The sequence below is a fragment of the Sphaeramia orbicularis genome, chromosome 13 (assembly GCF_902148855.1).
Source record: "Sphaeramia orbicularis chromosome 13, fSphaOr1.1, whole genome shotgun sequence".
NCBI classification, from domain to species: domain Eukaryota; kingdom Metazoa; phylum Chordata; class Actinopteri; order Kurtiformes; family Apogonidae; genus Sphaeramia; species Sphaeramia orbicularis.
In genome coordinates this window covers 10,180,727-10,208,710 of record NC_043969.1, presented here as the reverse complement: position 1 = coordinate 10,208,710, position 27,984 = coordinate 10,180,727, and the positions used below count along the sequence as shown (strand labels likewise).

The 27,984-nt window shown below is 37.5% G+C and overlaps 2 protein-coding genes across 3 annotated transcripts; one reads left to right on the top strand and one right to left on the bottom strand.

Annotated features, from left to right (window-relative positions):
* LOC115431230 (uncharacterized) lies at positions 1-6,603 on the top strand. The gene is made up of 5 exons (XM_030151463.1): positions 1-73; positions 3,204-4,055; positions 4,137-4,269; positions 5,445-5,522; positions 5,790-6,603. The coding sequence occupies exons 2-5, from the start codon at positions 3,205-3,207 to the stop codon at positions 5,973-5,975; spliced, it is 1,248 nt and encodes a 415-aa protein (XP_030007323.1). The 5' UTR covers positions 1-73; position 3,204; the 3' UTR covers positions 5,976-6,603.
* On the bottom strand, positions 4,835-27,967 carry LOC115431229 (membrane frizzled-related protein-like). 2 transcript variants are annotated; one of them, XM_030151460.1, is made up of 13 exons: positions 27,505-27,967; positions 26,212-26,320; positions 24,827-24,964; positions 24,509-24,676; positions 21,892-22,111; positions 13,506-13,636; positions 13,243-13,368; positions 11,784-11,860; positions 11,551-11,699; positions 11,264-11,394; positions 9,448-9,582; positions 9,094-9,221; positions 4,835-7,416 (listed from the first exon to the last, which is right to left on the bottom strand). In XM_030151460.1, the coding sequence occupies exons 1-13, from the start codon at positions 27,556-27,558 to the stop codon at positions 7,192-7,194; spliced, it is 1,791 nt and encodes a 596-aa protein (XP_030007320.1). In that variant the 5' UTR covers positions 27,559-27,967; the 3' UTR covers positions 4,835-7,191. The 2 variants fall into 2 exon arrangements, with proteins under 2 accessions (XP_030007320.1, XP_030007321.1); XM_030151461.1 differs by having other exon boundaries at positions 24,827-24,958.
* Between the last annotated feature and the right edge of the window lie 17 nt (positions 27,968-27,984).

Sequence of the window (27,984 nt, the reverse complement as noted above, 5' to 3'; positions counted from 1 at the left end):
CAGCCATATTAAGTACTGGCAACCGGCTAACCGGGTGAGGAGCCAGGCAGGTGCTGTTTACCTAACTTTCAAGGTGAGTGTTTGTCACTTTCAAGTCACGGTTTCAATTCCGATAACTGAAACGTCATAGTGTTAAGCTGAATACCGCCGATGTTTGAGGGTGACTATCATTAAATTCACACCACAAAACGATTAACACTACCTTTGTATTTACTGAGTTTATGCTAACATGCTAGCTGGTTAGTTAGCATGTTTGTAGGAGTTTGACTGTTGACTTCAAGATAGATAACATCTTGACTTGTTAACAAGCGGTCTACAGTGTACACAGTTTTGGTTGGCGAAGAAGATGCAGCCACTGGTCTTTAACGTCATGTACATTTTACTATTATCCTGATAACATACTAGCAGCCAAGTGCTAGCAAATGGCTAATGAGGTGAAGTTTGACAGCTTTGGGCAAATTAGTTACACCCGCTAACTTCACTAGAGATGTACTTCATACACTGGAGGGATTTAAGGTCGTTTAATGGATGTGTAGGAATATCTCCAAAGTGAAACAAGAGCTGGCTTTGGGTGGTGTTTAGACAACAAACGTCTGTTGGAGTCAGGTTTGTGCCCTTTAACTCACCTGACCATGCTCCCTTTGGCATCAGTGTTAATAATCCTCTGCACCTGGACACATGTGGCATTTAATGTGTGTCAGGAATGAGGACTGTAATTATTAGGAAATAGTGTGCTATCGTAGTTTTGCAATTTGAGTAGTTTACCACTGCAATAAAACTGTGAAAATACAAAATACTGAGAAAACATTGCTAAGGGAAAGTGTTGTGAAAGGATCAAGATCACGCGGTGTTGCTTCATCATGTTGTAATGTTGAAACATGGTAGAAACCAAACACATTGTGTGAAACAACTCAGTAACAATCAGTCTTTCAGCATCTAGTGCGTTATTTATTTATTTATTTATTTATTTGTTTGTTTGTTTGTTTGTTTGTTTGTTTGTTTGGAGGAGACATTACACATGAATGAACTCTGCATGTAGTGCCAATGTGAATATGCCAGAGATAGCATAACTGCTAAACTGAATCTGTAGTCCCTTGGCAGGTTACAATGCAACCCTACATATCGACACAAAAACAGTCTAAGATTAGAAAAAGTGCAGTCCAGTCACAATAGATATGGTATAATGTGCATGTTTATACCGGTGCACAGACAAATGCCCACAACCTTAATGAAAAAAGAGACAAATGCCCACAACTTTATTTCATAGTATTTTATTAGCAAACAAAATTATATACATTGTTAGTAAGGAAATGTAAAAAACAGTACCTGTGATATCCCATCACATCTGTATGTAGACATATTCATAGCTACTAAGGAAAAATGTTACATGTTAAATTAAACAAACACTACAAGTCCCATCGCCTGAGGATTCATATGTGATATATTCACCTCGACAAGTTATAAACTTAAAGAACATGTTAAAGTCCCATGTAAGAAAAATCTGTATTTGCATTTACATGTTAAATTGAACTGTCTATTGCATTTTTATTTAATATAGCACATACCATGAAGCACCTTAGGTTTCTACAATCTGTATGTGTGTATGTATATATATGTGTGTGTGTATATATATATATATATATATATATATATATATATATATATGTATGTATATATATGTGTGTGTGTGTGTGTGTACATGTAGCACCTGAGTATTCATAAAATATTCTACAGAAAAAAAACAAAATCTAAATTAAACTGTCCTTTTGCATTATTTTAATGTATTCACACATCATAAAGGCTTAATTCAGATCCTGTATCAATAATATTACAATGACATAATTAGCTGGACTATTGTTGCTTAACAACTGAATACTGATTGCATATGTAGATATCTGTAGTACCTATGTACTAAAAATATCTGCAGTATTTGCATGCTTCATATAGTTAGTTCCCCATTGGAATAATGCCGTACTACAAATTGTGGGCATTTATCTCTTTTTTTCATTAAGGTTGTGGGGATTTGTTTTGTGGGCATTTGTCAAGGAATCGTTTATACCTTATTGTAGTTTTTAAAAGTGCAAGAATTAGAGTAATGTTATGTGTAATATAATAGACCCATCATTCAAATCTCTTAATTTGATACTTAATCTGAGATTGTTTACATATTTACCACAAATATAGCTGCATTTGTCCACTTTGACACAGTGTGACAGCCAAACCCCTGAGAATTACAGAATTTGAAAACCAAAAAAACAACTCAATTTTGTCCTTTCCCCCAATATTTCCAGGAAACTCACATTAAACATACTTTATATCAGGACATTAAACCAAGCCTCCTCTGTTTCATAGTTGAAAGATTTTGGTGCTGCAACTGAGAGGCCTCTGGTTGAGAGCTGTCCTAAGCTGGATTTCAGTTTCTGTTAGAGGTGGCCCAGGAAATCTCATTGAAACTACCATATACATCTATAAAATACGTGTTATGGTATCAGCACAAATCTTCAGCTAGCAGCAGACACTTTCAGAATTTATGCTGAAATGTTATAGTAATTAAATACAGTCTAGTTTCAAAAAGAAGAATATTAGACATGTCAAGCTCATATCAATACAATAAACTACAATATAAACATGTATTGTTCATGTTGGTTTAAATTATAAACTTTAAACACTTGAGAAATTTTTAAGTGAGCCGTGGCAGTACATCAAATTAATTGATAAATCTAATATTTCCTTTTTATTTCAGCTGAAAATTTTAAAATAAATGGAGATCAGTGTGTCCTATGGTGACCTACCTCTTTTGTTCAACAAAAATCCAAATGCAAGTGTTTTGTTGTAATATACCAATTGTTAGTTTCTTCAGTTATTGCTCCTGGTGCTTTATTGTATTTTTAATCATTTTTAGACCTGTTTTTTTTTTTGTAATATATTTTTTGTTTGTTTAGCTATATTGCAAAATGACTCAAATCATGAATCGTCCACCCTGTTTTAAAAGTGACAAAAACATACCTTGACCAATACCACTGCAAAAGGTTCTGTGTATGTGTACATCATGATCCCAATAAAAACAGTTGTAGAGATGAGCGATCACGTTTTGTATGATTTCTGAACTTTTAAGGTACCCGTTCATGTAGTTACTTGGGCAACATGACTTTACTGACTGATGTTTTCAGAACTGACCTTGTGTGTATTGATTCTTTCCACAGTATGTTTAGGGGCCCTCGGATCTGGACGTGGTCTTTTCCCACAAGACCTTTGCTGCTTCTGAGAGACTCTCACCCGTCTGCTTTATCCGAACATACCTCCTCTATATGGCATCAAAATGTAAAGAAAAGAAGATACAGAAGAGGCAGTGGGACAGAGGGATTTTCACTCTCCACAAGCACTCTATCCCCTTTAAGTGGACTTGCATTAAGTTTGGATTGTAAAAGTAATTGTTCATTTCAGAACCTGTGCTCCAAAACCAATGTGTCTGCCTGTGATCAAACCCGCACAGTTTTTCTTATTGCAAAGGCTGAAGGAGTATATAATCTGTGCAAGCACGCCACAGTGAAGGATTTAGCTCTGAGCTCTTACCATGACTGTTTATCCAACTCAACCTCCCTTCAACCCCAAAGAAAACCTTGGGACATAAGCCAACCTTCACTCAGTTTCACTAATAAGACTCAGTGTAATACTTCTCAAAGCAGTTTATTTTACAAGCAGCCTTTCAGCTTGTCAGCACATTCTCCCTGGATTTTGAACCACAGCTCACTTTTACCCTCCAGTGTCTTGTTTCAACAAACCAGAGCTGTCCACCAGGCAGCCCCTCACCAAGCCAGTGCCTGGAGAGACTGTCTGTCCATGCAGAATGAAATGAGATGTCGACAGAGTCTGGGGCCCAACGTGAAGCTCTATGAGGTGGAACGAGGGCGAAAAGGGGCCAGTCTGGGCCTGGAAAAAGGACAGGGGAGGTGGGCGTCTGTCCTGGTCTCACTCTGCTCTGTAGAGGAAGAGCCTGCGTTTCTCTTCACTCTGCGCTCCAGCACACTGAAGGGTAGACATAAAGGAGATGTCAGGTCTGTGGTGGGCTACAAAACAGGCATGGTTTCAAAACAATGTGCAGTTACTTCTTTGTTTTCATTAACATTACTGTATAGCTTTGCAGGAGGAAAGAGTGACCCGTTGGACAGAGATGTGGTGGCCACAGCACTGAGAGAAGCCCGGGAGGAACTGGGAGTTAATGTGGCAACAGAGAGGGTCTGGGGTGTCCTTAAACCTCTCAGAGACAATGTGAGTTAAGTGTTTTTGTCTTGATGGGTGAAAGACAGAGGTGTCGTCACTCCACACTTCACTTGCTACTTCACAAAAATGCATTCAAGAATGTCGTAATTGTGTTTAACACTGGTTATAGTGACTGAACACAGTGAACAGACAGTCTGTAATGTCAAGTGGACAAATTCACCTGCATAATAAAAACCTAACCAGACACTGAACAAAGTTATTATTTATTCACTGACCTTTATTTTATCTTAGAATATATTGAGGTATAGAGCTGATAACTGGGCTATACTTGCACAGTCAGTGGGGTTAAAAACTCTGGGTACTATTTGTTGTCAAGTAATGAAGCACATGTAAGTCGATAAGCCATGACTTCATTGTCAACAAGTGTCCTACAACCAAACCAAAATCATATAAAAACCTGACCAACCAGCCTGTGATGAACTGGCGACATGCCCCCCCCACCCTCACCCTGTGACCCTCTTGAGGACAAAGCATTTCAGAAGAAGAATTAATGTGACCAACCAAAGGGTGGATAAAACACAGTTTTACAGTTTAAGTTTTAAAACACTTTAAATACTTTGTCAAACATGCATTTTTTGTAATTTTATAAGGAATAAAAATATTGATTTCCAGTTGAGTAAAATAATGCCACATTTTGCTCTGGTCTCTTGCCTGTGCTACACAAAAACTCACGTGAATATGCAGCATTCAGATAGACTCTTAAAAACTATGACATGAAACATCCATCTCTTTTCCATCTCTAACCCAAATAAAAAATGTTTGGCTCTTAAAAATACTTCAGTTCTGCTTACTGTTTTGATTAATTGATTAGTTGTGCACGTCCCTAATTAAAATGATGGAAAACAATTCACTAAAACACAACATTTAAGAATAGCTGAGGCAGTTAAAATATAAGGCAGATAAACCATTTTAAACAAGAACAGCTGGTCAAGTCAAATATGACAAAAGTTTCAAAATAATGAGACTTGAGGTTTTGCATGTTGTTCCAGGTGTGCAATGAATAAAAGAAAAATATTGAGCCGGTTCATATTAATAGATATAAAGAAAGACCAGCTGTGGGGAAGCCATTAAAACAGTGTTACTTAGATGTGCTCTGAAAAGCATTTCCTTGTCGTTTCTTACTTTTCTCTGATGGTGTCTGAGTGTTTTGTGTTTGTCTCCAGTCAGGGATGATGATTGCTCCTGTGCTTGCTAACTTGGGTCCCATAGAGGAATTGTCCTTCAAACCAAATCCTGGAGAGGTATAATCATTCCATTGCTATGGAACACAAATAAAATGTTTGTATAATATATAAAATAATGCACATTAATATCGCTGGAAGCATAAGAAGCATGTGGCTTCAGTGATGTAATCCCACACAGATTTTATTCTTTAGATATTTGGTCCATTTTTTCCCATAAACTAGATCTGTAAAAATCCAAATTGGAAGATTTACCACCGCTTTTTGTTGGGTTCTGTAAAAGCTGAAGTTTGTGGCATCTGCTGTCTCTGTGTATTTCCATCTCAGGTAGAGGAGATCTTCACCTTGTCTTTGTCGCACTTGTGCAACCCTCAGAACCGTGGTTACACACATTTCCGCACTGGGGACAGGTACGGATACACACTTCCAGTGTTCCGCAACGGAAAGCATCGAGTGTGGGGCCTGACAGCCGTCGCCTTAGAACAAACCCTGAAACTCATCATCCCGTTGTAGCGACTGCTTTAGCCAAATACGGCTGGACAGAAGCATATCTGTCACGCAATTTACACATCTGATTGTAGACACATGTAAAGTCATGTATTATAAATCTGTCATGCCAGTTGATGCTGTGAATACGAAACTGATATTTTTATATTCACTGTCTTTCACTTTAGAAGGAAAATACTTTGCTTAAGGAGGAGTTTCTTCTTATGCACTTTCCAAGCCTCAGGCGTATAATAATGTTTATTGATAGATGAGATTGCTGTGTCCAGGTCAGTGTTTGAAGCTGTCCTTTGATTTATGGAACAAATAGTTACAATCACATAAGGCCAACATTTAAATATCCCTGATTTTTATCGATCTGTATCAGTACAGTGGACTCTTTCTATTTTATTCACTGCTTTCTGTCCTCATATTTGCCATCATTTTAATCAGTAAAAAGCTAAAGCAGTAAGTCATTGATACATTTACCATATGAGTCTGTTATATTGTGTCATGCGAAAAATCTGGATTTCCTGAGTGATTTGTCACCTTTTTGTATCCAATTTGACCTAATTTTAGAACAAATCTGGACTGTTACAAACACTGCAGTGATATGAGCACATTGTGGTGCACTGTTAAATAAAGAACATTGTAAAGGTGACGTCTCTGACCCTTTCATTCTGTTTTTGTTGGTCGGTAATGTGTGTTTTTCATGTTCGACATTAAAGTAATAAATAGCGTAAAAAGAAAGAAACAAACCCTGAACCCTTTGGTGGGGCTGCCGTTCATAGGTATGGGACACTTCTCCACCTCCAGTGTTTTGACCCTCTGTTGCATCACATTCCTTAAAGTTTTTACCCGATTACTAGTCCTGAATTTTCCCTGTTCCATTTTTTCTTAATGTGCTGCAGACCTGAAATTAAACAAGCTTGACCAGATGAAGTGTTAAATATCTTGTATTCATACTGGCTGTAGTAAACCGCAGTATTGTGTAGTGCATTCTGAATAACATGAACACAAAGCTGATTTATTTGTAAGGTCACTTCTGTTGAACACATTCCCTGTCATTTGTGTTGTGAAGATTGTTTTCTTGCTGACTCTTCGCTGCAGATTTACAAAGTGCAGATTTTCAGTTCTGAAACACTCCATGCAGCAAAAGTGACGTCCACATTTTTTGGAAAGCACCGAATAACGTTGATGACCTCTGACTGGCAACTCCGTGTCAGTTTTAATACGTTCTGTTGCATTAAGGCAGAGAGCACTCCATGGGGTCCTGTGAGTCAGGCAGGAGGTGGCAGTTAAAAGGCCAGCTGAAGGAGAACACGTCCAGGGCTTGGCTGCACTGCTGCTCAGCTGAGGAACAGACTGAGCGACACGGCTGGAGGACGCCACCCTGAGGGCTGCACTGGGGCAGGAACATCCCACACATCAGCCGCCGCAGGGGCTCGAAGCACGCAAGCTCCATCAGCACCTGGATGAAAAGATAACAAGAAGCCTGACATGCATGTAAAAATATAATGTTCTTTTATTTGTTTTTTTTGTTGTTTTTTTCTTATTGCCTGTGAGTACACTGCAAAAATGGAAGTTCTGTTTTTTTTTTTTTTATCTATAACAGGGGTGTCAAACTCATTTTAGTTCAGGGGCCACATTCAGCTAAATTTGATCTGCAGTGGGCTGAACTAGTAAAATAATAATATATAAATAATGTCAACTCCAAACTTTTCTCTCTGTTTTAGAGCAAAAAAAGTAAATTTACATTATGAGAGGGTTCTCATCTACAAATTATCCTTTCAAAAGATGTGAATCACATGAACAAACTGAAAAATAAGTGTAATTTTAACAATTTTATGCCTCAGTTTATTGTTTACACATGCTTATTACAACATACAGATCTCAGTAGATCTACAAATACACAACACATTTAGTAACAGAATCTTGTTAAAATTGTACTTACTTCTCTTAAGACATTTCAGGTTTTTCATATTTGTTCAGGTTATTTACATTTTTTTTGTGAAATTATACTTTGTTTTAGTGCAAATACGTGAAAATATTTACATTTACAAAGAGAAAAATTTGGAGTTGTCATTATTTATATGTTATTATGACCGTATTTTACTGGTCCTGCCCACTTGAGGTTGAATTGGTCTGAATGTGGAACCTGAACTAAAAGGATTGTTAATTTCTTAGTGTAATTTTTCCAATTCATAAATTCATCCCAAGGATGGAATGGACCCTTTGGTGGGCCGGATTTGGCCCCCGGGCCGCATGTTTGACACCTGTGATATATAAGGTCAAATAATTCTGGTCTACAAACAAAAGTAGAAAAACTTTACCAAATTTGGGTTACCAATGAAAAATAAAGTCAAATGTGCTGGTTGGTTGTAATTTTAAAGATATAGTAGTGAGTAATTTATGAAATTCTGTTAATTAATGAGAGAATAGATTTACTCAAAAAGAATGGTTCTTCTAATGTAAGATGTAGACATTTATTATATGGTATATGCAAGAGCATGAGCTACCAGAACTTTGAATTTATCTGAATAAAGGGAAAAGTTTAGCACATTTTATCTTTGAAGCAGGCAATTTCTGGAAAAAAAAAATAGTGCATACCCAAGTAAATCCCACATTAAGAGTATACTTAATGCTATCTTGATAACAGTCCAGCTAACGTGTTATGAACTATATCAACAGTTTATGTAATATTCCGGCTGAAGAACAAGATAATTTTCCTTCTTTTTCATCTTTTCAAATTTTATTGCTTTTAATAAGCACAACTGAAGAAGTCAAACCTTTAATAATCTTATGTTTTTTGCTTAACCTCCTAAGACCCAGGAAATGTCAGCAAAGTACAAGCGTTTTTTGTTTTTTATTAAATAAGTGCCTATATTGGAAACATCATGATGCAACAGTTTTTTCAGATGCAGTGTTTAAAATGTTTATGGAATGTCCTTTGTGGTGGACAGTTTTTTTTTTTTTTTTTTTTTTTTAATATAAAGTTGTGAAACTCTTGTCCACAAATGTGGACAGAAAACCCACAGCTGGGTCTTAGGAGGTTAAGAGAAGGTCATTTGGTTATATTTAGTGATATTTGCTCTCTTTCTGTCGGGGTGTTTTTGCAGTGTGTTCAGAGTAGGTCAAAAGCTTTTACCCTGTACTGACGCAGCAGTGTGGCAGCTTCTCTCTGGTCAGCAATGGGCAGCCAGATGTTTGGAAATGAGGTGAAGTTATAGCTCAGGCCCTGGCACATCTCTGTCTCTATCAGTTCACATGAAGAAACTGGTGACAAAGAGAAAAGGAAAACAGATCTGACTAATATTTGACACTGAAAGTACCAGAACATCATGTCTGATACACAAAGACATCACAGTTTTTTTTTATTGCTTTGTCATGTCAAGACTGCTCCACTTTCTGAGATTTCAATAGCCAATACTTTCCTTGGTCAGCTTAGCGGCGCTTGTAACTAAAACCTGTTAGATCGGGGACAGAGATAACATGAACTCACTAAAAGGAGGGTAGGTGGAGTTGTCACAGCTCTGTTCATCTGCTCCATCAGAGCAGTCGTTCCATCCGTCACACAACCACTGTCGCTGAAGACACTCCCCCGTACTGCACGCAAACTGGTTTGGACCACACGTCCCTTTCAAAAACATAATCAACATTAACATCTACAAAGCAACAAGACATGATGCAACACAGAGTGAGGAAGAGACTGAAGGAGACAGAAAGTGACACTGAAGTATTTTGTGTTTGGGAGTATAAGGGGTTGAAGTAACAAATGAACTCATAATACTAGAGGTGCTGAAAATGTATGTGAATTGATACAAGATTAAATAATAATAAAAAGAGTCATTTTGAAGGTGTTTCAATGAAAACTGTTGTGATGTGATGAAAGAAAACAGCCAATTTTCATTCATTAAAACTAATATTTCACATTCATCGTCTGTTATTCACAACACAAACTTGTCATTTTTCATTTCAATAAAGTGGCCAGGGTATGAGGGGTGGAAGTAATATCATTAAATGATTATTAAATAAAAGTAAATAAAAGTTAATGTGAATAAATGAAGTCATTTTGAAGCGGTTTCAGTGAAAACTGTTGTGATTTGATGAAAACAGCCAATTTTCATTCATTAAAATTAATAATTCACATTCATCATCTGTTATTCACAACACAAACTAGTCATTTATCATTTCAATAAAGTGGCCAGGGTATGAGGGGTGGAAGTAACAACATTAAATGATTATTAAATAAAAGTTCATGTGAATAAATAGAGTTGTAGAAATTGATGTAAATGAACAATTACAGTGATATTCTTAATATGAAGCCATTTTGATGGAAACAGTCATTCATAATAAAAAAGAAAAGAAGGAGGAGAAAAACAAAGATCAAAACACAATAAAAACCTGAAGAGGTTTGAAAAATGATCTCACCCAAATAAGTATAAATAACAAGACTGTAACCAAAGAAGATACAAATGAGTGACAATAAATTAGAAAAATGAAATGTGGTAAGTCTATGTCAAGCGTTAGTGTGTATCGATGTCAAAGTGAGATTTTCTTTAAATACACCTATATATGTATATGTGCACAAGTACTGAAAAGAAAGAAAGAAAGAAAAAGAAAGAAAGAAAGAAAGAAAGAAACAAAGAAACAAAGAAACAAAGAAACAAAAAAAAAAACCAAACAAACAAACAAACAAAGCAGCATGGGTCCAGCTAAAGTGCAAAGTCATTCACTCATTCCTGTTTCATGCCTTATATTATTATTTAATATTCACAATCCTAAACATTTCAGTAAAGTGTGCCTCCAAAAAAGAAATAAAAGCTGTTAATACTGGTCTGTTGTTTTTGAGATAAAATGTTCTACTTTAATGAGTTGTATTGAAAAACAAATTTTCAAATTCCTGGTTGTCTAAACACATATAAATTACAGTATATTTGTATATGAAGTGTATAAATCTTACACTATAAACTATGAACATGTATTCTAAGTAGGATCGGTAGCTCAGAGATGAAGATTCTTTTTGAATAATACACATTCTCTACTTTTTCTTTGACCCAAATTTTGTTAAATTTCTCTACTGTTTTTCTGGACACATCCTGTTTGTAGCCCGGTGTAACAATACAGGAGATAAAAATGGATGTGAGTTGATACTTGTCAATATCGGTTAATTTGAGTTACATCCATGTTTCATACGGGAAAATCACAACAATAAGGAAGAGAATAGAAGAAAAGGGAGGAACACTAAAGAGGCCAAAAAAGGGAAGGTGAAAGTAAAGAAAGAAACAAAGGAAGATTGTTATCCGTCAGAATCATACTGTCCAAGAGGGACACAGCCTGGTACGTTGCATTAAAGCCGCTGTCGGCCACTCCCTCATCTGTCACAAACACCACAGTCATGTGTGGGCCAGAGGATGTTAGGTCGGGTGGAAAAGTGGTACCACAGAACCTGAGACAAAGACAAGAAACACAAGATGCTTCAGCACAATGTGATTATATAACTTATATAGAGGAAAATGAAGCTAACCCACGTACTGAAAGTGTGATAACAGGGTAAAAGAAATATACATAACGATACGTGTACAGGAGGTAAGAAAACACACACCTTCCCATAATCCTTTGAGCTCTAGTGTCCACGCTGTCGTGCACCTCCACGTAGTCGAATTCACACACATCCTGAGTCTCCAGGCTGAAGTTCCTGAAGCTGAGGGTTATGACGTGGCCCTCCTCAACAGAAATATACCATATACACAACTGAGGGGAAACACAGGAACACAATTAGACACAAGGGACGAGTGTGGAGTGGGTTATGTACAGCAAAAGCAGGACTGAACGTACCTGCTGGTGAGGATAAGGCATCGGGTGGTTTGGACTGGACACGAAACCATATGGGCCTATTTTCTGTCCACCACATTCTGTGAAAACACAGAGGCCGAAACATGTAAGAGGGGAATTATAGTTTTGACATGCAATTAAACTTTAGTTTTAGTGTAAGTGTTTGTTATTTTTGAAGAATTAACTAGTTTTGTTTGATTTTTTATTTAGTTTGAATTAATATTTTGAGGTATTACAAGCAATTCAGTTCAATTCAGTTCAAAAATGCACAAACAGCTGAACATCGAGAGATTTCAGATGAATTCAGGATTTGGAAATTTATGATATCAAGTATGCTTCACACAACCATTGTTCATCCAAAGCCCAAAATTCAGTTGAATTCATTTTTTTTTCTTTGTAACTCACTTTTTTTAAATTGTTTTTTTGTTTCTTTTTCACCCATGAAATATTTTCCAGTGATACAACAGGATAGAATTATAAGAAAATATATCAATAAAAATATGAAAATCAAATGGTTAAAAACAACAGCAACAACACAAAAACACCCACTCACAAAAAACAAACAAACAAACAAACAAACATAAAATTACAAAAACAATAGAGTACTGTCAGTTTTGTTATACAGGATATGCTGTTACATTAGAACTCTTTCAGGGTGAATAAAGGCCAGGTCAGGACAACAAGATGTTGATCATAATAGTATCAGAAAGCCAGTCCCTTAAGTTATTATAGGAATACCCAAGACTGCAGTCAGATCCGCTCAGTTATCTATTCTGCACTTCATCTAAAAAGGGACCCCATATATATTTTTGTTATTTCTTTGTTTTTTTTTTTAAATTCAGTTTTATTTATATGGCCCCATTTCACACATTACAGATTCACCTCAAAAGGCTTTACATGCTCAACACCATCTGTCCTTTAGTAAAAAAAAAAAAAAAAACCCTCACCCAATCAAACCTTTTTTTTTTTTTTTTCCATACTTTGCAGTCATTTATTCTCCCACCATTAACACTGGTCAAAAATGAAAACAAACCTATTTTACCCACAATTCTATTTTGTTTTATTTCATTTTCAGTGTAATTTTATTCACTTTTCATTCTTTTGAAAACCCTTATATCATTTTAATTTCACTTATTTATTTTATTTTATTTTTATTTATTTATTTTGCACACCAACAAATCAAACATTAGAACAAACAAAGAAACAAATGGTGCAGGTGAGGTCAGAAAACCCAGTGGGGTTTATAAGATTAATCTCACCTCATTACAGCATTAGCTTAAAGAAAGACACTAGGAATAAAACAATAATATTCAAAGTACAACAAAAATATAAAAAAAAAACTTAATGACATCCCCCCCCCCCCTTTTTTTGTAGTTTTAGTCTTCATTTACATTAAGTTTAATAATACCCTAGTTAATTCCTGAATCCTTAGGCTGTCCTGTGTGTTGTGTGACCTCTTTACCCTTGTGTTTATGGCTGCAGTTCTCCTCATCTGTTTGGTCGTGGCAGTTTGGATGTCCGTCACAGACAGACACAGGCAGCAGACAGCGCCCACTATCACACATGAACTCTTCTCTGGAGCAGCTCTCTGACAAACAAACAAACAAACAAACAAACAAACAAACAAACAAACAAACAAGGACAGACAGGGTGACGGGTGTGAAAGAACATATATATACAGTAAATGCATGTTCCATACAGATGATCACAGGTTACACTACTGACTGTGCCCGGGCAGAATGCTCCTGTACTGTGCAGTGAAGCCGCTGCCTGCGATGCTGCTGTCTGAGTGAAAGGTGACCCACACCGAGCTGCTGTTGGTGTTCACGGTCGGTGGTGCTACATTTCCACAGAACCTGTTAGAGAAAAATACACACCTTTAATAAGTATTGTATGGAGTTTTGCTACAGACACAGGTACAGATACAGATACAGGTACAGGTACAGGTACAGGTACAGGTACAGGTACAGATACAGGTACAGGTACAGGTACAGGTACAGATACAGGTACAGGTACAGGTACAGGTACAGGTACAGATACAGGTACAGATACAGATACAGGTACAGATACAGATACAGATACAGGTACAGGTACAGGTACAGATACAGGTACAGGTACAGATACAGGTACAGGTACAGGTACAGGTACAGGTACAGATACAGGTACAGGTACAGATACAGATACAGGTACAGATACAGATACAGATACAGGTACAGACACAGGTACAGGTACAGGTACAGATACAGATACAGATACAGGTACAGGTACAGATACAGATACAGGTACAGGTACAGATACAGGTACAGGTACAGGTACAGGTACAGGTACAGGTACAGGTACAGATACAGGTACAGGTACAGATACAGATACAGGTACAGATACAGATACAGATACAGGTACAGACACAGGTACAGGTACAGGTACAGGTACAGATACAGATACAGGTACAGGTACAGGTACAGATACAGATACAGGTACAGGTACAGGTACAGATACAGATACAGGTACAGACACAGGTACAGGTACAGGTACAGATACAGATACAGATACAGACACAGACACAGGTACAGGTACAGGTACAGGTACAGGTACAGATACAGATACAGGTACAGATACAGATACAGGTACAGGTACAGGTACAGGTACAGATACAGATACAGATACAGGTACAGGTACAGGTACAGATACAGATACAGGTACAGGTACAGGTACAGGTACAGACACAGACACAGATACAGGTACAGATACAGGTACAGGTACAGATACAGATACAGGTACAGGTACAGGTACAGATACAGGTACAGGTACAGGTACAGATACAGGTACAGGTACAGGTACAGATACAGATACAGACACAGACACAGGTACAGTTACAGGTACAGGTACAGGTACAGGTACAGGTACAGGTACAGATACAGACACAGACACAGGTACAGGTACAGATACAGGTACAGATACAGATACAGGTACAGGTACAGATACAGATACAGACACAGGTACAGGTACAGGTACAGATACAGTTACAGGTACAGGTACAGGTACAGGTACAGGTACAGGTACAGGTACAGACACAGACACAGACACAGGTACAGGTACAGATACAGATACAGATACAGGTACAGATACAGATACAGATACAGATACAGATACAGATACAGGTACAGATACAGATACAGGTACAGGTACAGGTACAGATACAGATACAGGTACAGGTACAGGTACAGACACAGACACAGATACAGGTACAGGTACAGGTACAGGTACAGATACAGATACAGATACAGATACAGATACAGGTACAGATACAGATACAGATACAGACACAGGTAAAGGTACAGATACAGATACAGATACAGATACAGGTACAGATACAGATACAGATACAGGTACAGGTACAGATACAGATACAGGTACAGGTACAGATACAGATACAGGTACAGATACAGGTACAGGTACAGATACAGATACAGATACAGGTACAGGTACAGATACAGATACAGACACAGGTACAGGTACAGATACAGGTACAGGTACAGATACAGACACAGACACAGGTACAGGTACAGATACAGATACAGGTACAGGTACAGGTACAGGTACAGGTACAGATACAGACACAGACACAGACACAGGTACAGGTACAGATACAGGTACAGATACAGATACAGGTACAGGTACAGATACAGATACAGACACAGACACAGGTACAGGTACAGATACAGATACAGGTACAGGTACAGGTACAGATACAGATACAGGTACAGGTACAGATACAGATACAGATACAGATACAGATACAGGTACAGATACAGATACAGGTACAGATACAGATACAGGTACAGGTACAGATACAGATACAGGTACAGACACAGACACAGGCACAGGTACAGGTACAGGTACAGGTACAGGTACAGATACAGATACAGATACAGACACAGGTACAGGTACAGATACAGATACAGGTACAGGTACAGGTACAGGTACAGGTACAGATACAGGTACAGGTACAGGTACAGATACAGATACAGACACAGACACAGACACAGACACAGGTACAGGTACAGATACAGATACAGATACAGACACAGGTACAGGTACAGATACAGATACAGGTACAGGTACAGGTACAGGTACAGACACAGGTACAGGTACAGGTACAGGTACAGGTACAGATACAGATACAGATACAGGTACAGGTACAGATACAGGTACAGGTACAGGTACAGATACAGATACAGGTACAGGTACAGGTACAGATACAGGTACAGGTACAGGTACAGATACAGGTACAGGTACAGGTACAGATACAGATACAGACACAGACACAGGTACAGTTACAGGTACAGGTACAGGTACAGGTACAGGTACAGGTACAGATACAGACACAGACACAGGTACAGGTACAGATACAGGTACAGATACAGATACAGGTACAGGTACAGATACAGATACAGACACAGGTACAGGTACAGGTACAGATACAGTTACAGGTACAGGTACAGGTACAGGTACAGGTACAGGTACAGGTACAGACACAGACACAGACACAGGTACAGGTACAGATACAGATACAGATACAGGTACAGATACAGATACAGGTACAGATACAGATACAGGTACAGGTACAGGTACAGATACAGATACAGGTACAGGTACAGGTACAGACACAGACACAGATACAGGTACAGGTACAGGTACAGGTACAGATACAGATACAGATACAGATACAGATACAGGTACAGATACAGATACAGATACAGACACAGGTAAAGGTACAGATACAGATACAGATACAGATACAGGTACAGATACAGATACAGATACAGATACAGGTACAGGTACAGATACAGATACAGGTACAGGTACAGATACAGATACAGGTACAGATACAGGTACAGGTACAGATACAGATACAGATACAGGTACAGGTACAGATACAGATACAGACACAGGTACAGGTACAGATACAGGTACAGGTACAGATACAGACACAGACACAGGTACAGGTACAGATACAGATACAGGTACAGGTACAGGTACAGGTACAGGTACAGGTACAGATACAGACACAGACACAGACACAGGTACAGGTACAGATACAGGTACAGATACAGATACAGATACAGGTACAGGTACAGATACAGATACAGACACAGACACAGGTACAGGTACAGATACAGATACAGGTACAGGTACAGGTACAGATACAGATACAGGTACAGGTACAGATACAGATACAGATACAGATACAGATACAGATACAGGTACAGATACAGATACAGGTACAGATACAGATACAGGTACAGGTACAGATACAGATACAGGTACAGACACAGACACAGGCACAGGTACAGGTACAGGTACAGGTACAGATACAGATACAGATACAGACACAGGTACAGGTACAGATACAGATACAGGTACAGGTACAGGTACAGGTACAGGTACAGATACAGGTACAGGTACAGGTACAGATACAGATACAGACACAGACACAGACACAGACACAGGTACAGGTACAGATACAGATACAGATACAGACACAGGTACAGGTACAGATACAGGTACAGGTACAGACACAGGTACAGGTACAGGTACAGGTACAGGTACAGGTACAGGTACAGATACAGATACAGATACAGGTACAGGTACAGATACAGGTACAGGTACAGATACAGATACAGACACAGGTACAGGTACAGGTACAGATACAGGTACAGGTACAGATACAGATACAGGTACAGGTACAGGTACAGATACAGATACAGACACAGACACAGACACAGGTACAGGTACAGATACAGATACAGTTACAGATACAGATACAGGTACAGATACAGGTACAGGTACAGGTACAGGTACAGGTACAGGTACAGGTACAGGTACAGGTACAGATACAGGTACAGGTACAGATACAGATACAGTTACAGATACAGGTACAGGTACAGATACAGATACAGGTACAGATACAGATACAGACACAGACACAGACACAGACACAGACACAGGTACAGGTGCAGATACAGATACAGATTTTTCAAACACAACTCCTCCAACTGATTACACTAAGAACATTACTGTGAAACATACTGTTAAAATTTGGATTCAATTCAAGCATCATTTTAATTGGACGTCAATTTCTCTAAAAGCTCCTATCCATTCAAACCATCTTTTTAAACCATCTCTTTTGGATAAAGCCTTTTCTGATTAGGAGGACAGGAGGATTAAGACATTTTCTGATCTCTTTGACAATGGCATATTCATGTCTTTCACCAAACTTATTGATAAAAATTAAATCCAAAACAGCGACTTTTTCTGTTATTTACAGATTTGTGACTTTATGTCCAAAGTGACGCCTCAGTTTCCTAATGCCTCGGCAAAAAATTCATGTGACTCAATTTCAGAATGACCCCAAGCACTTAAGGGAATACTCTCATTTTTAAATAATCAAAATTCCTTTTCCTCAGTTCTAAAAAGAGAATGAGAAACTGAGTTAAGTTTAGCAATTTGCGGCAGTCTTTGTCTTAGCATTTTAAAGAGGGTTCACACATCTTCTGTTTGTGCTAAGCAGTCATTTATACAGTGTTAAATTTGACATTGTTATTTTTGGACCAACCAAAAGATGGCAAAGATTTTTCCTGATCCAAAGCCAAACTGTAACTGGTGTGGTGCTGCCCCCAACCATGTTCACATGTTTAGGTCCTGCTCAGAACTTAATACTTTTTGGAATAATATATTTGCTTTAATTAACACTGCTCTGGGTAAATCAGTCCAACCATGCCCCCTAATGGCCATTTTTGGTTTTTCTTCACCGGCTCTGGGATTGTCCAAAGCCCAAAGTGACTCGATATCCTTTGGTACACTATTGGCCTGTCGTATGAGTCTGTTTAAGAGGAAAGATTTGCTTTCACCCACTTGTGCGCAATGGGTGCACGATTTACTTTTGTTTTAAAAGTTGGTAAAGATTAAGTTTTCTGTTCATGGACACATTAATTTGTTTTATCAACAATGGAATCCTTTATTCTCTGTTGTCAACAAGAGTGTCCTGCTGTCTCCTTTGTCCTCTTGATGGAGAAATTAGTTGTTAGTATACATTATATTAACTCTCAATCAGCCCTGAGCATCGTTAAGAGCAGTTCATATAATTTATTTGTTTCGTTGTTGTATTTTGTATGAGTTTGCCTTGTTTTCTTTTGTCTAATAGGTTTGTTGGTTTGTTGTGTAATTTTTTTTTTTTTTTTGTGTTGTGTTTGTGTGGGTTTTATGTCTGAGTATATGTTTATGTAAATGTATAAATAAATAAAAAATAGAATTTTGAGTCTTTATTGTCAGAAACAAGACCAAGACCAATGTGGACCACCAATTACCACCTGATTAAAACTCTAAATACTGTTTTTCACTTCGTATTTTTTAAATACGTACACTCAGTGACTTGTCAACTCTGTAAATGTTCAAGTCAAATCTTTTCTTCAGATTACAGTTCACTTTCGTGTGGACTTTGCACAGTTAATCCTAAAAAGAATTCATGAACAAGATATGTATACACACACTTTAGAATTTCACAAATCCTGTTACAGCCTCATCCAAAAATGCAAGCATAAGAGAAGATCAAAATATGTAAATATTCATTCCAAGTTGACATCAGTCCCTAGAAGTCCCATATTTATGGAAAGAACTTTTGCGCCATCTACCAACAATTTCATGTAACGACATGAATGTTTCCATGCATTCTTAAAAATAGTCATTGTGCACTAAAATGGTCTGTCTTGTGTTTCACTATTCATTTATATACTGTAGTTTTGATACATGTATGCTGCGTTGTACAGCTATTTACTCCAGCTGTCAATATTCAATTCCTTTAATAAGTACTTTAATTTAGAGTATCATGTTCTATCAAATCATTTCACATTTTTGTGAGAACCACGTAACTCCAATGTAATTTTTTTAGCTCATAAAAACAGGCCTTCTTGCAACTTTGTGACCATCCATTTTCCAGAAAATCCAAAGGGTTTAAAAAATACTTCAGCATAAGAGGCAGGTCAGTTTTCTCAACTCATAAAGAAACATTCAACAATTTATCTCAAACATACAAAATAAAAGATATGACATTTTCATCTTGAGAGGTGTCAAAAAACGCAACCTGACAAGTAATTGGTATCTAGGAAAAATTCTAATACCGCCACTAAAATACCTCCAGTGGAAAAAGAGTCAAGAAATAATTGCAGTATTTTTAGTAAATGAGCTGAAGTAGTATAAAGTTGTACACAATGTAAATACTCAGTTACTTTAGAGCAGGGGTGTCAAACTCATTTTGGTTCGGGGGCCATATTTAGCCCAATTTGATCTCATGTGGGCCAGACCAGTAAAATAATGACTTAATAACCTATAAATAATGACAAATCCAAGTTTTTCTTTTTGTTTTAGTGCAAAAAACCCCAATTAAATTATGAAAATATTTGCATTTTACAAAAAACATGTGAATAACCTGAAAAAACAGAAATTTCATTTGAAAAATTAGTGCAATTTGAACAATATTATGCCTCGGCTTATTATTTATACATGTACATTACACACAATGTTACATAAACATTTGGTAACAGGCAGAATATTGTTAAAATTTTGGAATTTGGAACTAAAATTTGAACAATTTCTACAATATTACATCTCTTATTATTAACACAACTACAGATCACAGTGGATGGTTAAACCGGTCATGTCAAATTTGGGTGTTAAAATGGACCCCAATCTTAAACTCGACCGCCAAATTGGTGATGTGGTCAAGTCCAGTTTCTTTCACTTAAGACAGCTTGCAAAAGTAAAATCTGTTCTGCCCAGGGATCTGTTTGAAACTGTGATCCATGCTTTTGTAACTACTAGACATGACTATTGTAATGCACTTCATGCTGGGTTGAGTGAAAACGCACTTTCCCGACTGCAGCTGGTCCAAAATGCTGCAGCTCGGCTTTTAACAGGGACACGGAAACATGAACATATTTCACCAGTTTTAGCTTCACTCCATTGGTTGCCAGTGCGTTTTAGAGTTGATTTTAAAATTCTTCTATTTGTTTTTAAATGTTTTAATGGCCTTGCCCCCTCCTACCTGTCTGACCTGATCCACCCCTATGCCCCCCCTCGTGCTCTCAGGTCAGCAGATCAGCTACAACTTGTGGTTCCAAAAAATAAAAAGAAGCTCCATGGGGACTGTGCCTTTTCTGCTGTCGCCCCAAAGTTGTGGAACCAGTTGCCCTTAGTTGTTAGACAGGCTCAGTCTCTACCTGTCTTTAAATCACGTCTAAAAATGCACTTTTTCTCATTGGCTTTTAATCAATGAGTGACATGCCTGTTTTTTTTTTTTTAATGCTGTTTTTATCAGATTTTAATTTGTCTTGTTTTTATGATGGTTGTATTTTGTTGTTCTTAGCCCATTTTACACCCTGTGTTATCACTAGTTTTACTTATTTACTTATTTAATCCCTTGTTTTATGTTTGGTGTACGGCACTTTGGCTAGCTGTAAAGTTCTTAAAGTGCATTATAAATAAAGTTGGTATGGTATGGTATGGGATGGGATGGGATGGATCCCTAAATGCACAAAACATTTAGTAACATTCAGAATATTGTTAAAATTGCACATTTTGGGTTGTTCATCTTTGTTTTTATTTATGTATTTATTTGTGTTTTATTGTGGAAAAAATAGTTTTGCAAATGTAAATATTTTCACAGTGAAATCTTTTTTTCATTTAATTTTTTTCCACATAATTTTTCACAAAGAAAATCTGTAGTTGTCATTATTTATGGGTTATTGTGTTGTTATTTTTACTGGAGATCACATTTGGTCTGTATATGGAATCTGAACCAAAATAATTTTGACAACCTTGACTGTTCAGGTTAAGTTTTGCACTTTCATCCTGCGGGCCGGAATGGAACCTTTGGCGGGCTTGATTTGGCCACTGGGCCGCATGTTTGACACCTGTGCTTTAGAGGTATTCATCTTCAGTAAAAGTACTCAATTATTTCCATCACTTGCAGTCATGATTAGATGAATACTGAAGTCCTTCACTGCCCTGCTGTTGTATGTGTTAAACTGATGCAGACCAGTGGTATCTGACTGACCTGGTGACCACAGAGCTCTGATCCATCTGCTCCTGCACCTCCAGCCAGTCAAACAGACATGGAGACGGCCCCTCTACGTTTAAGGAGGAAATGTGGATCTGGACCAAGGAGGGGGGTGGGACTCGAATGACCCATACACATAAGGAGTTGGGGGGATAAGAGCCAGGATGGTTTGGTGAACTGAAACTGCCCTCTGAGTCGGTTAATACCCCTCCACAACCTGTGAGATGGGAGAAAAAAACACTGCAGGATAAAACATCATCAACAATAAAGTACAGTAGTTCCCTACCAGGGTCCAAACAAAGCCACATTAACTAAAGCAAAGCCCCCCCATGCAACTGACGATTTGTCTTGTTTGTAAGGTCTGTCCATTTTAAGACATGCTGATGGTGGTTTAGAGCAGGGGTGTCAAATTCATTTTAGTTCAGGGGCCATATTAAGCCAAATTTGATCTGAAATGGACCGAACCAGTGAAATAATAACATAATAATATATAAATAATGTCAGCTCCAAATTTTCTTCTATGTTTTAGAGTTAAAATAGTAAAATTATGTGATGAAAATGTTTACATCTACCAACTCTCCTTTAAAACAATGTGAATAACATGAAAAAACTGAAATTCTTAAGAAAACTAAGTGCAATTTCAACAATACTATGTCTCAGTTTATCATTTACACATGCAAATAACAACTTACAGATCATAGTGGATTGACAGATACACAAAACATTTAATAAAGAGGCAGAATATTGGTAAACTTACACTTCAGATATTTCAATTTTTTCATATTTGTTCAGGTTATTTGTGCTTTTTGTGAAATGATAGTTTGTTTTAGTGCAAATACAGTAAAATGACATAAAAATGTTTACATTTAGAAGAGAAAAGTTGTGAGTATTTATAGGTTATTATGATAGTATTTTACTGATCCGACCCACTGGAGATTAAATTGGTCTGAATGTGGAACTTAAACTAAAATGATTAATATTCATTCATTTTCTGACCCCGCTTTATCCTCACTAGGGTCACGGGGGTCGCTTGGAGCCTATCCCAGCTACACAGGGGCGAAGGCGGGGTACACCCTGGACGTGTCGCCAGTTCATCGCAGGGCTGAACATATAGAGATAAACAATCACTCTCACATTCACACCTACGGGCAAGTTAGATTAACCAGTTAACCAATCAGTGCATGTCTTTGGATTGCGGGAGGAAGCTGGAGTACCCGGAGAGAAAATGATTAATATCTTTTGCGTAATTTTTGCATTTCACAAATTAATCCAACGGACCAGACTGGACCCTTTGGCGTGCCCGATTTGGCCACCGAGCCGCATGTTCGACACCTCTGGTTTAGAGGGAATGCATTAGTAATAACTCCCAGATGAAGCTGACAGGTGTAAACAATGGGATCTGACTCTGAACAGTGTGGGTAAATGTGGACTTTTACCCATTTTTCTTATCATTTCTAATATATCTAACCTAATTTTACAATAATACACTGGAAAAAATCAAGATCTTACCAAGTGTAATTTTCTAATTTCTTGTCAAAATATCTCATCACACTTAAAATAAGACAGAATCACCTAAAGAGTAACTTGTAAGTGAGATGTAAGAACTTATTTTATACAATAGAAAATCTTATTTCAAGAAATCTCACTAAGACAATTTTCACTTGTTCCACTGGCAGATTTTTATTTTTTTTTTCTCAATTCAATTCAATTCAATTCAATTCAATTCAATTCAATTTTTTTTTTTTTTTTTGCTTATTTCAAGAAAAAAAATCTGCCAATGGAACAAGTGAAAATTATCTTGGTAAGACTTCTTGAAATAAGATTTTCAAGATCTACTGTCTAAAAAAAAGTTCTTATGTCTCACTGAAAAGTTACTCTTTAGGTGATTATGTCTTATTTTAAGTGTGATGAGATATTTTGAATAGAAATGAGAAAAATACACTTGGTAAGATTTAGATTTTTTCTAGTGCACAAATGGATTAGATTTCTTATAGTGCTTTTCAAGGCACACAAAGCCCTTTATATTTTAGATTCATTATCCATTCACACTCACATGCACACACTGGTTGTGGTAAACCACATCTGTAACCACAGCTGTCCTGAGGCAGGCTGGTGGCAGTGTGGCTACCAGTCTGCACCCATCACCAAGCACTCATACACCAGTGTGAGTGGCGGCAAGGTGGGTGAAATGTCTTCCCCAAGAACAAGACAGCAAATGACTAGGACTGAGAAGGGTTCAAACTACCAACCCTCTACCTCCTCTGCCCCATTTAAGGAAAAGATGCATTGTTTAAACTTAACTTGTCTTGATGTGAAGTAGTTAATTTTAGTTTTCGACCGTTTATTTTCAACAGGTAATAATTAAATCACCGACATAAGGATTAGCAGGAACATATACAGTAGATTCATAAGAAATAGATATTAGTGGCTGAAATGTTGCAGGAAGAAGTATAATATATAATGTCTATCATAAATAACTGAAATGAACACCTCTGTGTTTATATTATTTACAGATGGATGGATGGATGGATAGATGGATGGATGGATGGATGGATGGATGGATGGATGAGTGCTTTGACAGTGTGTTTCACTGTAGAAAACCTGGATGTCCTACGTGTTTCAGATGTAGGCAGTCTGGTTGGTTGTGGTGCAGCTGTACCATCCCTTTGACTAATGCTGGTAAGGATTGTGGGTAACGAATGGGACACTTCCTCTCCTGTGCTGAGCAGGTCTGAAGGGGTGGTGGACACCAACTCCTCCTCAGCTGATTGGTCTTTTATCTCTAAAGCAGGAATAGGAAGTATATACTGTTTGTAAAGTCATCATATTCACACATCCTGTAGCCTCACATTTCATTTATATTCTCAGACTGAATGACAGAGATTCTATGACCAGGTATTTTGTTCTTATCTGAGGTGCAGCGGCGACTCACGTGTGAGGATGAGGGCGAGGGTCAGTCCCAGGGCAGCTACCAGAAGCAGAGCAGCAGCAGAGACCAACACGGCCCCCCAGCCACAGCCCAGGCCCCGCAGTCGCATTGAACACACTCCAAAGAGACACCAACCTGGGCCTCAGAGACACATGCACAACATGCACTTTAGTGACACATGCACAACATGCACTTTTGTGTTAAGTGTCATCAGCGTGGTTTATCTTCATTTTATATACTTTAGAACACTGAACAGCAACACAACATAGAATCTAAAAAATAAACTGCAAATTACTGAAGTCATTATTTCCCCGCCCCCCCGAAGGGGAGGCAAGGGGTATTGTTTTAGGTTTGTTTTGTTTATTTGTTTGTTTGTTTGTTTGTTTGTTTGTTTGTTTGTTTGTTTGTTACCTCTGCCAAGGAGGTTATGTTTTTGTCGGTGTTGGTTTGTCTGTCTGTTTTTGTGCAAGATAACTCAAAAAGTTATGGACGGATTTGGATGAAAATTTCAGGAAATGATACTGGTACAAGGAACAAATGATTAAATTTTGGTGGTGATCAGGGGTGGGTGGGGGGGCCACAGGGGCCCACTGATCTGCCTCGGTGGAGGTCTGCACTCTCCAAGTGTTTCTAGTTTGTTTGTTTGTTTGTTAACACTCCAGCAGCAAAACTGTTGGTTGAATTCATACCAAATTAGGTTTATATATTGCCAGTGACCCATAATAGATCTGATTACATTTTGGGAAAAATAGGTCAAAGTTCAATTTTTTAAGGACTTTTTCATATCTTTTTTTTTTTCCCAATTTACTTATAATGAGTGAAATTTCACATGTCTGTAGCAGCAAAACTACTGGTTGAATTCATACTAAATTTAGTTTATAGATTGCCAGTGACCCAGAACAGATGTGGGTACAGTTTAGGAAACTTAGGTTTAAGTTCAAATTTTTTATGAATTTTTAAAATCTTTTTTTTCTGTCATTTACTTATATTGGGCAAAATTTCCAATGTCTATAAAAACATAAATTTTGTTTCAATTTACTTTAAACTTGGCTCATGTATAGAGGCAATCGATATGCTGACATCAGCACAGGCATAAACATGATGACATCAGCTGGATCCATGCCAAAATAAGCTACAATACGTGCGAGGAGGTTTATTGTGCCTGGCACCACTTGTTTTTGATGTAATCATGTTTACTACATTCAAATTTTGAATAAATTACTCAATTTGGTTCTTTATCACACACAAGTTTTATACACATTTTCTTTACTCCAAATGCAGCAATGTGCAGTGGTCAGCAATTGGTATTAAAATGACTAATCCCAACACACAGTCTAACCTAATTCAAGTGTGGTCACACAAAGCAGCCAGCTGATTGGCTGACTCACCAGCTGCTGGAGGTTTGATTGGTTCAGGGGTGGATGAGGATGTCCTGAATCCCTCCACCCTCTCCTCTCGCTCCCCCTCCAGTTCAAATGCTGGGTTACAGAACACATTCTAAGGAAAACGAAAGTGGGATGAGAGAAAGAAAATCTTCATAAACATTATATTTCTATTTATTTACTTAACCTCTATTTATACAGAAAATCCATGGAAAATAAAATCTCTTTCAAATATATCCAAGGAGGACACAAAATTATGTAGCTATAAAGTATTCTTACATCACTCCAAGACCAGGGAGGGAAATAAGAGAACACTGTTCTACCAAATTCTGTCTAAATCTTCAGAACTTTGTATAGAGGTGCAAAAGTCCTAAAGGCTATTGTTAATGATATAAAATTACATTTACACAAATAAGATGGAAGTGTACTAAGTAATACTTTGTAAATAAAAATATGACATTGGTGCTTAATGGTGGACAGAAAACCATATCACAGACTACACAGTGATGGACGCTGAATGATGCATCAGATATAAAACACAATACACTGTTTCATACAGAATCCAAATATTGCAGTGAAGAAGAAGTGGTGTTCACATAAATAATGTATTTGTAGTTTATAACACTTAAAAATAGAGACTGTACAAACATTTTCCCTGTCTGAGTAAAAACCCAGAGTGACCCCAGGTTTCTTTACTAGGAGCTTAATATGCATTCTAAAAGACATGTAATCTGTATAGATAGCAATATTTATTACATGTATTATATGTTGAACCTGATGGACCAAATGTAGGTTAGAAGAAAGTAACATCTGGAACATGATGAAAAGTACAGCTGAGTGGCAGGATTATACTGTAAGTTGCAAGACCAGCATTTGAGAAATACAAGTTAAATTGGCAAGGTGTTAACAGTAACACTGGGATTGAAATTTTGCTTTATACATATTTTATACTGTATCAAATGATGATCTGAACTTGTATATGATCATGGTCAAGGTCGAGTTAATTTATATAGCACATTTAAAACAACGCAAAGTGTCCAAGGTGCTGTACAAGTCTGCAGATTCAAATGTAAGATATATTTAAAAGTAGTAAAATAAGAAAAAATACAACATATACTAAAACTGATTAAAAAAACAACAAAAACAAACAGATACACAGTAATAAGATAAATAGCATCAAAAACACAACAAAAAGAAGATGCTCAATAAAATCTGTCAAACAGAAAGATTTTGACCTTGGCCTTGACCTCAGTGGAACATCATGATCATCAGACATGTTCTACCATCATGACCACTCACCTTGTAAATATCTGAGGAGTCTGAGTACACTTCTACCTGGCTGAGGTCGGACATCTTTAGTCTGCTGGTCCTTCTGTCTGTCCAGTCAGCTCTCCTCTTCTCAAGGGTTCTGTTCTGATAAACCCAAAAGTGGCCACATTGAGATCAGAGATGTTAAAAAATGTATTCCAGGGTGTTCTTCACATGTGTTCACTTCTTCGCTGTGACTGTCGACTTCCACTGACACCTCACAGCTGTCGACCCTCCGGCATGGCAGAGCCGCTCTATTTCCATCAACATGATCCAGATAAAAATGTGGAGGAAAAACAAAAAAAAAAATGGAAATCACATGAAATATTCAGACCAAAACTATCAATATATCCACATTTACTGCTGGTCTGAGTTGGATCTGTATTTGCCTTGAGTTTTTGATGGTGTGTGGGTAGTTACAAAAGAGTTTTAGAAACTCCTTCACAGTGTTGAACAAAGCCGAGTCAGCTG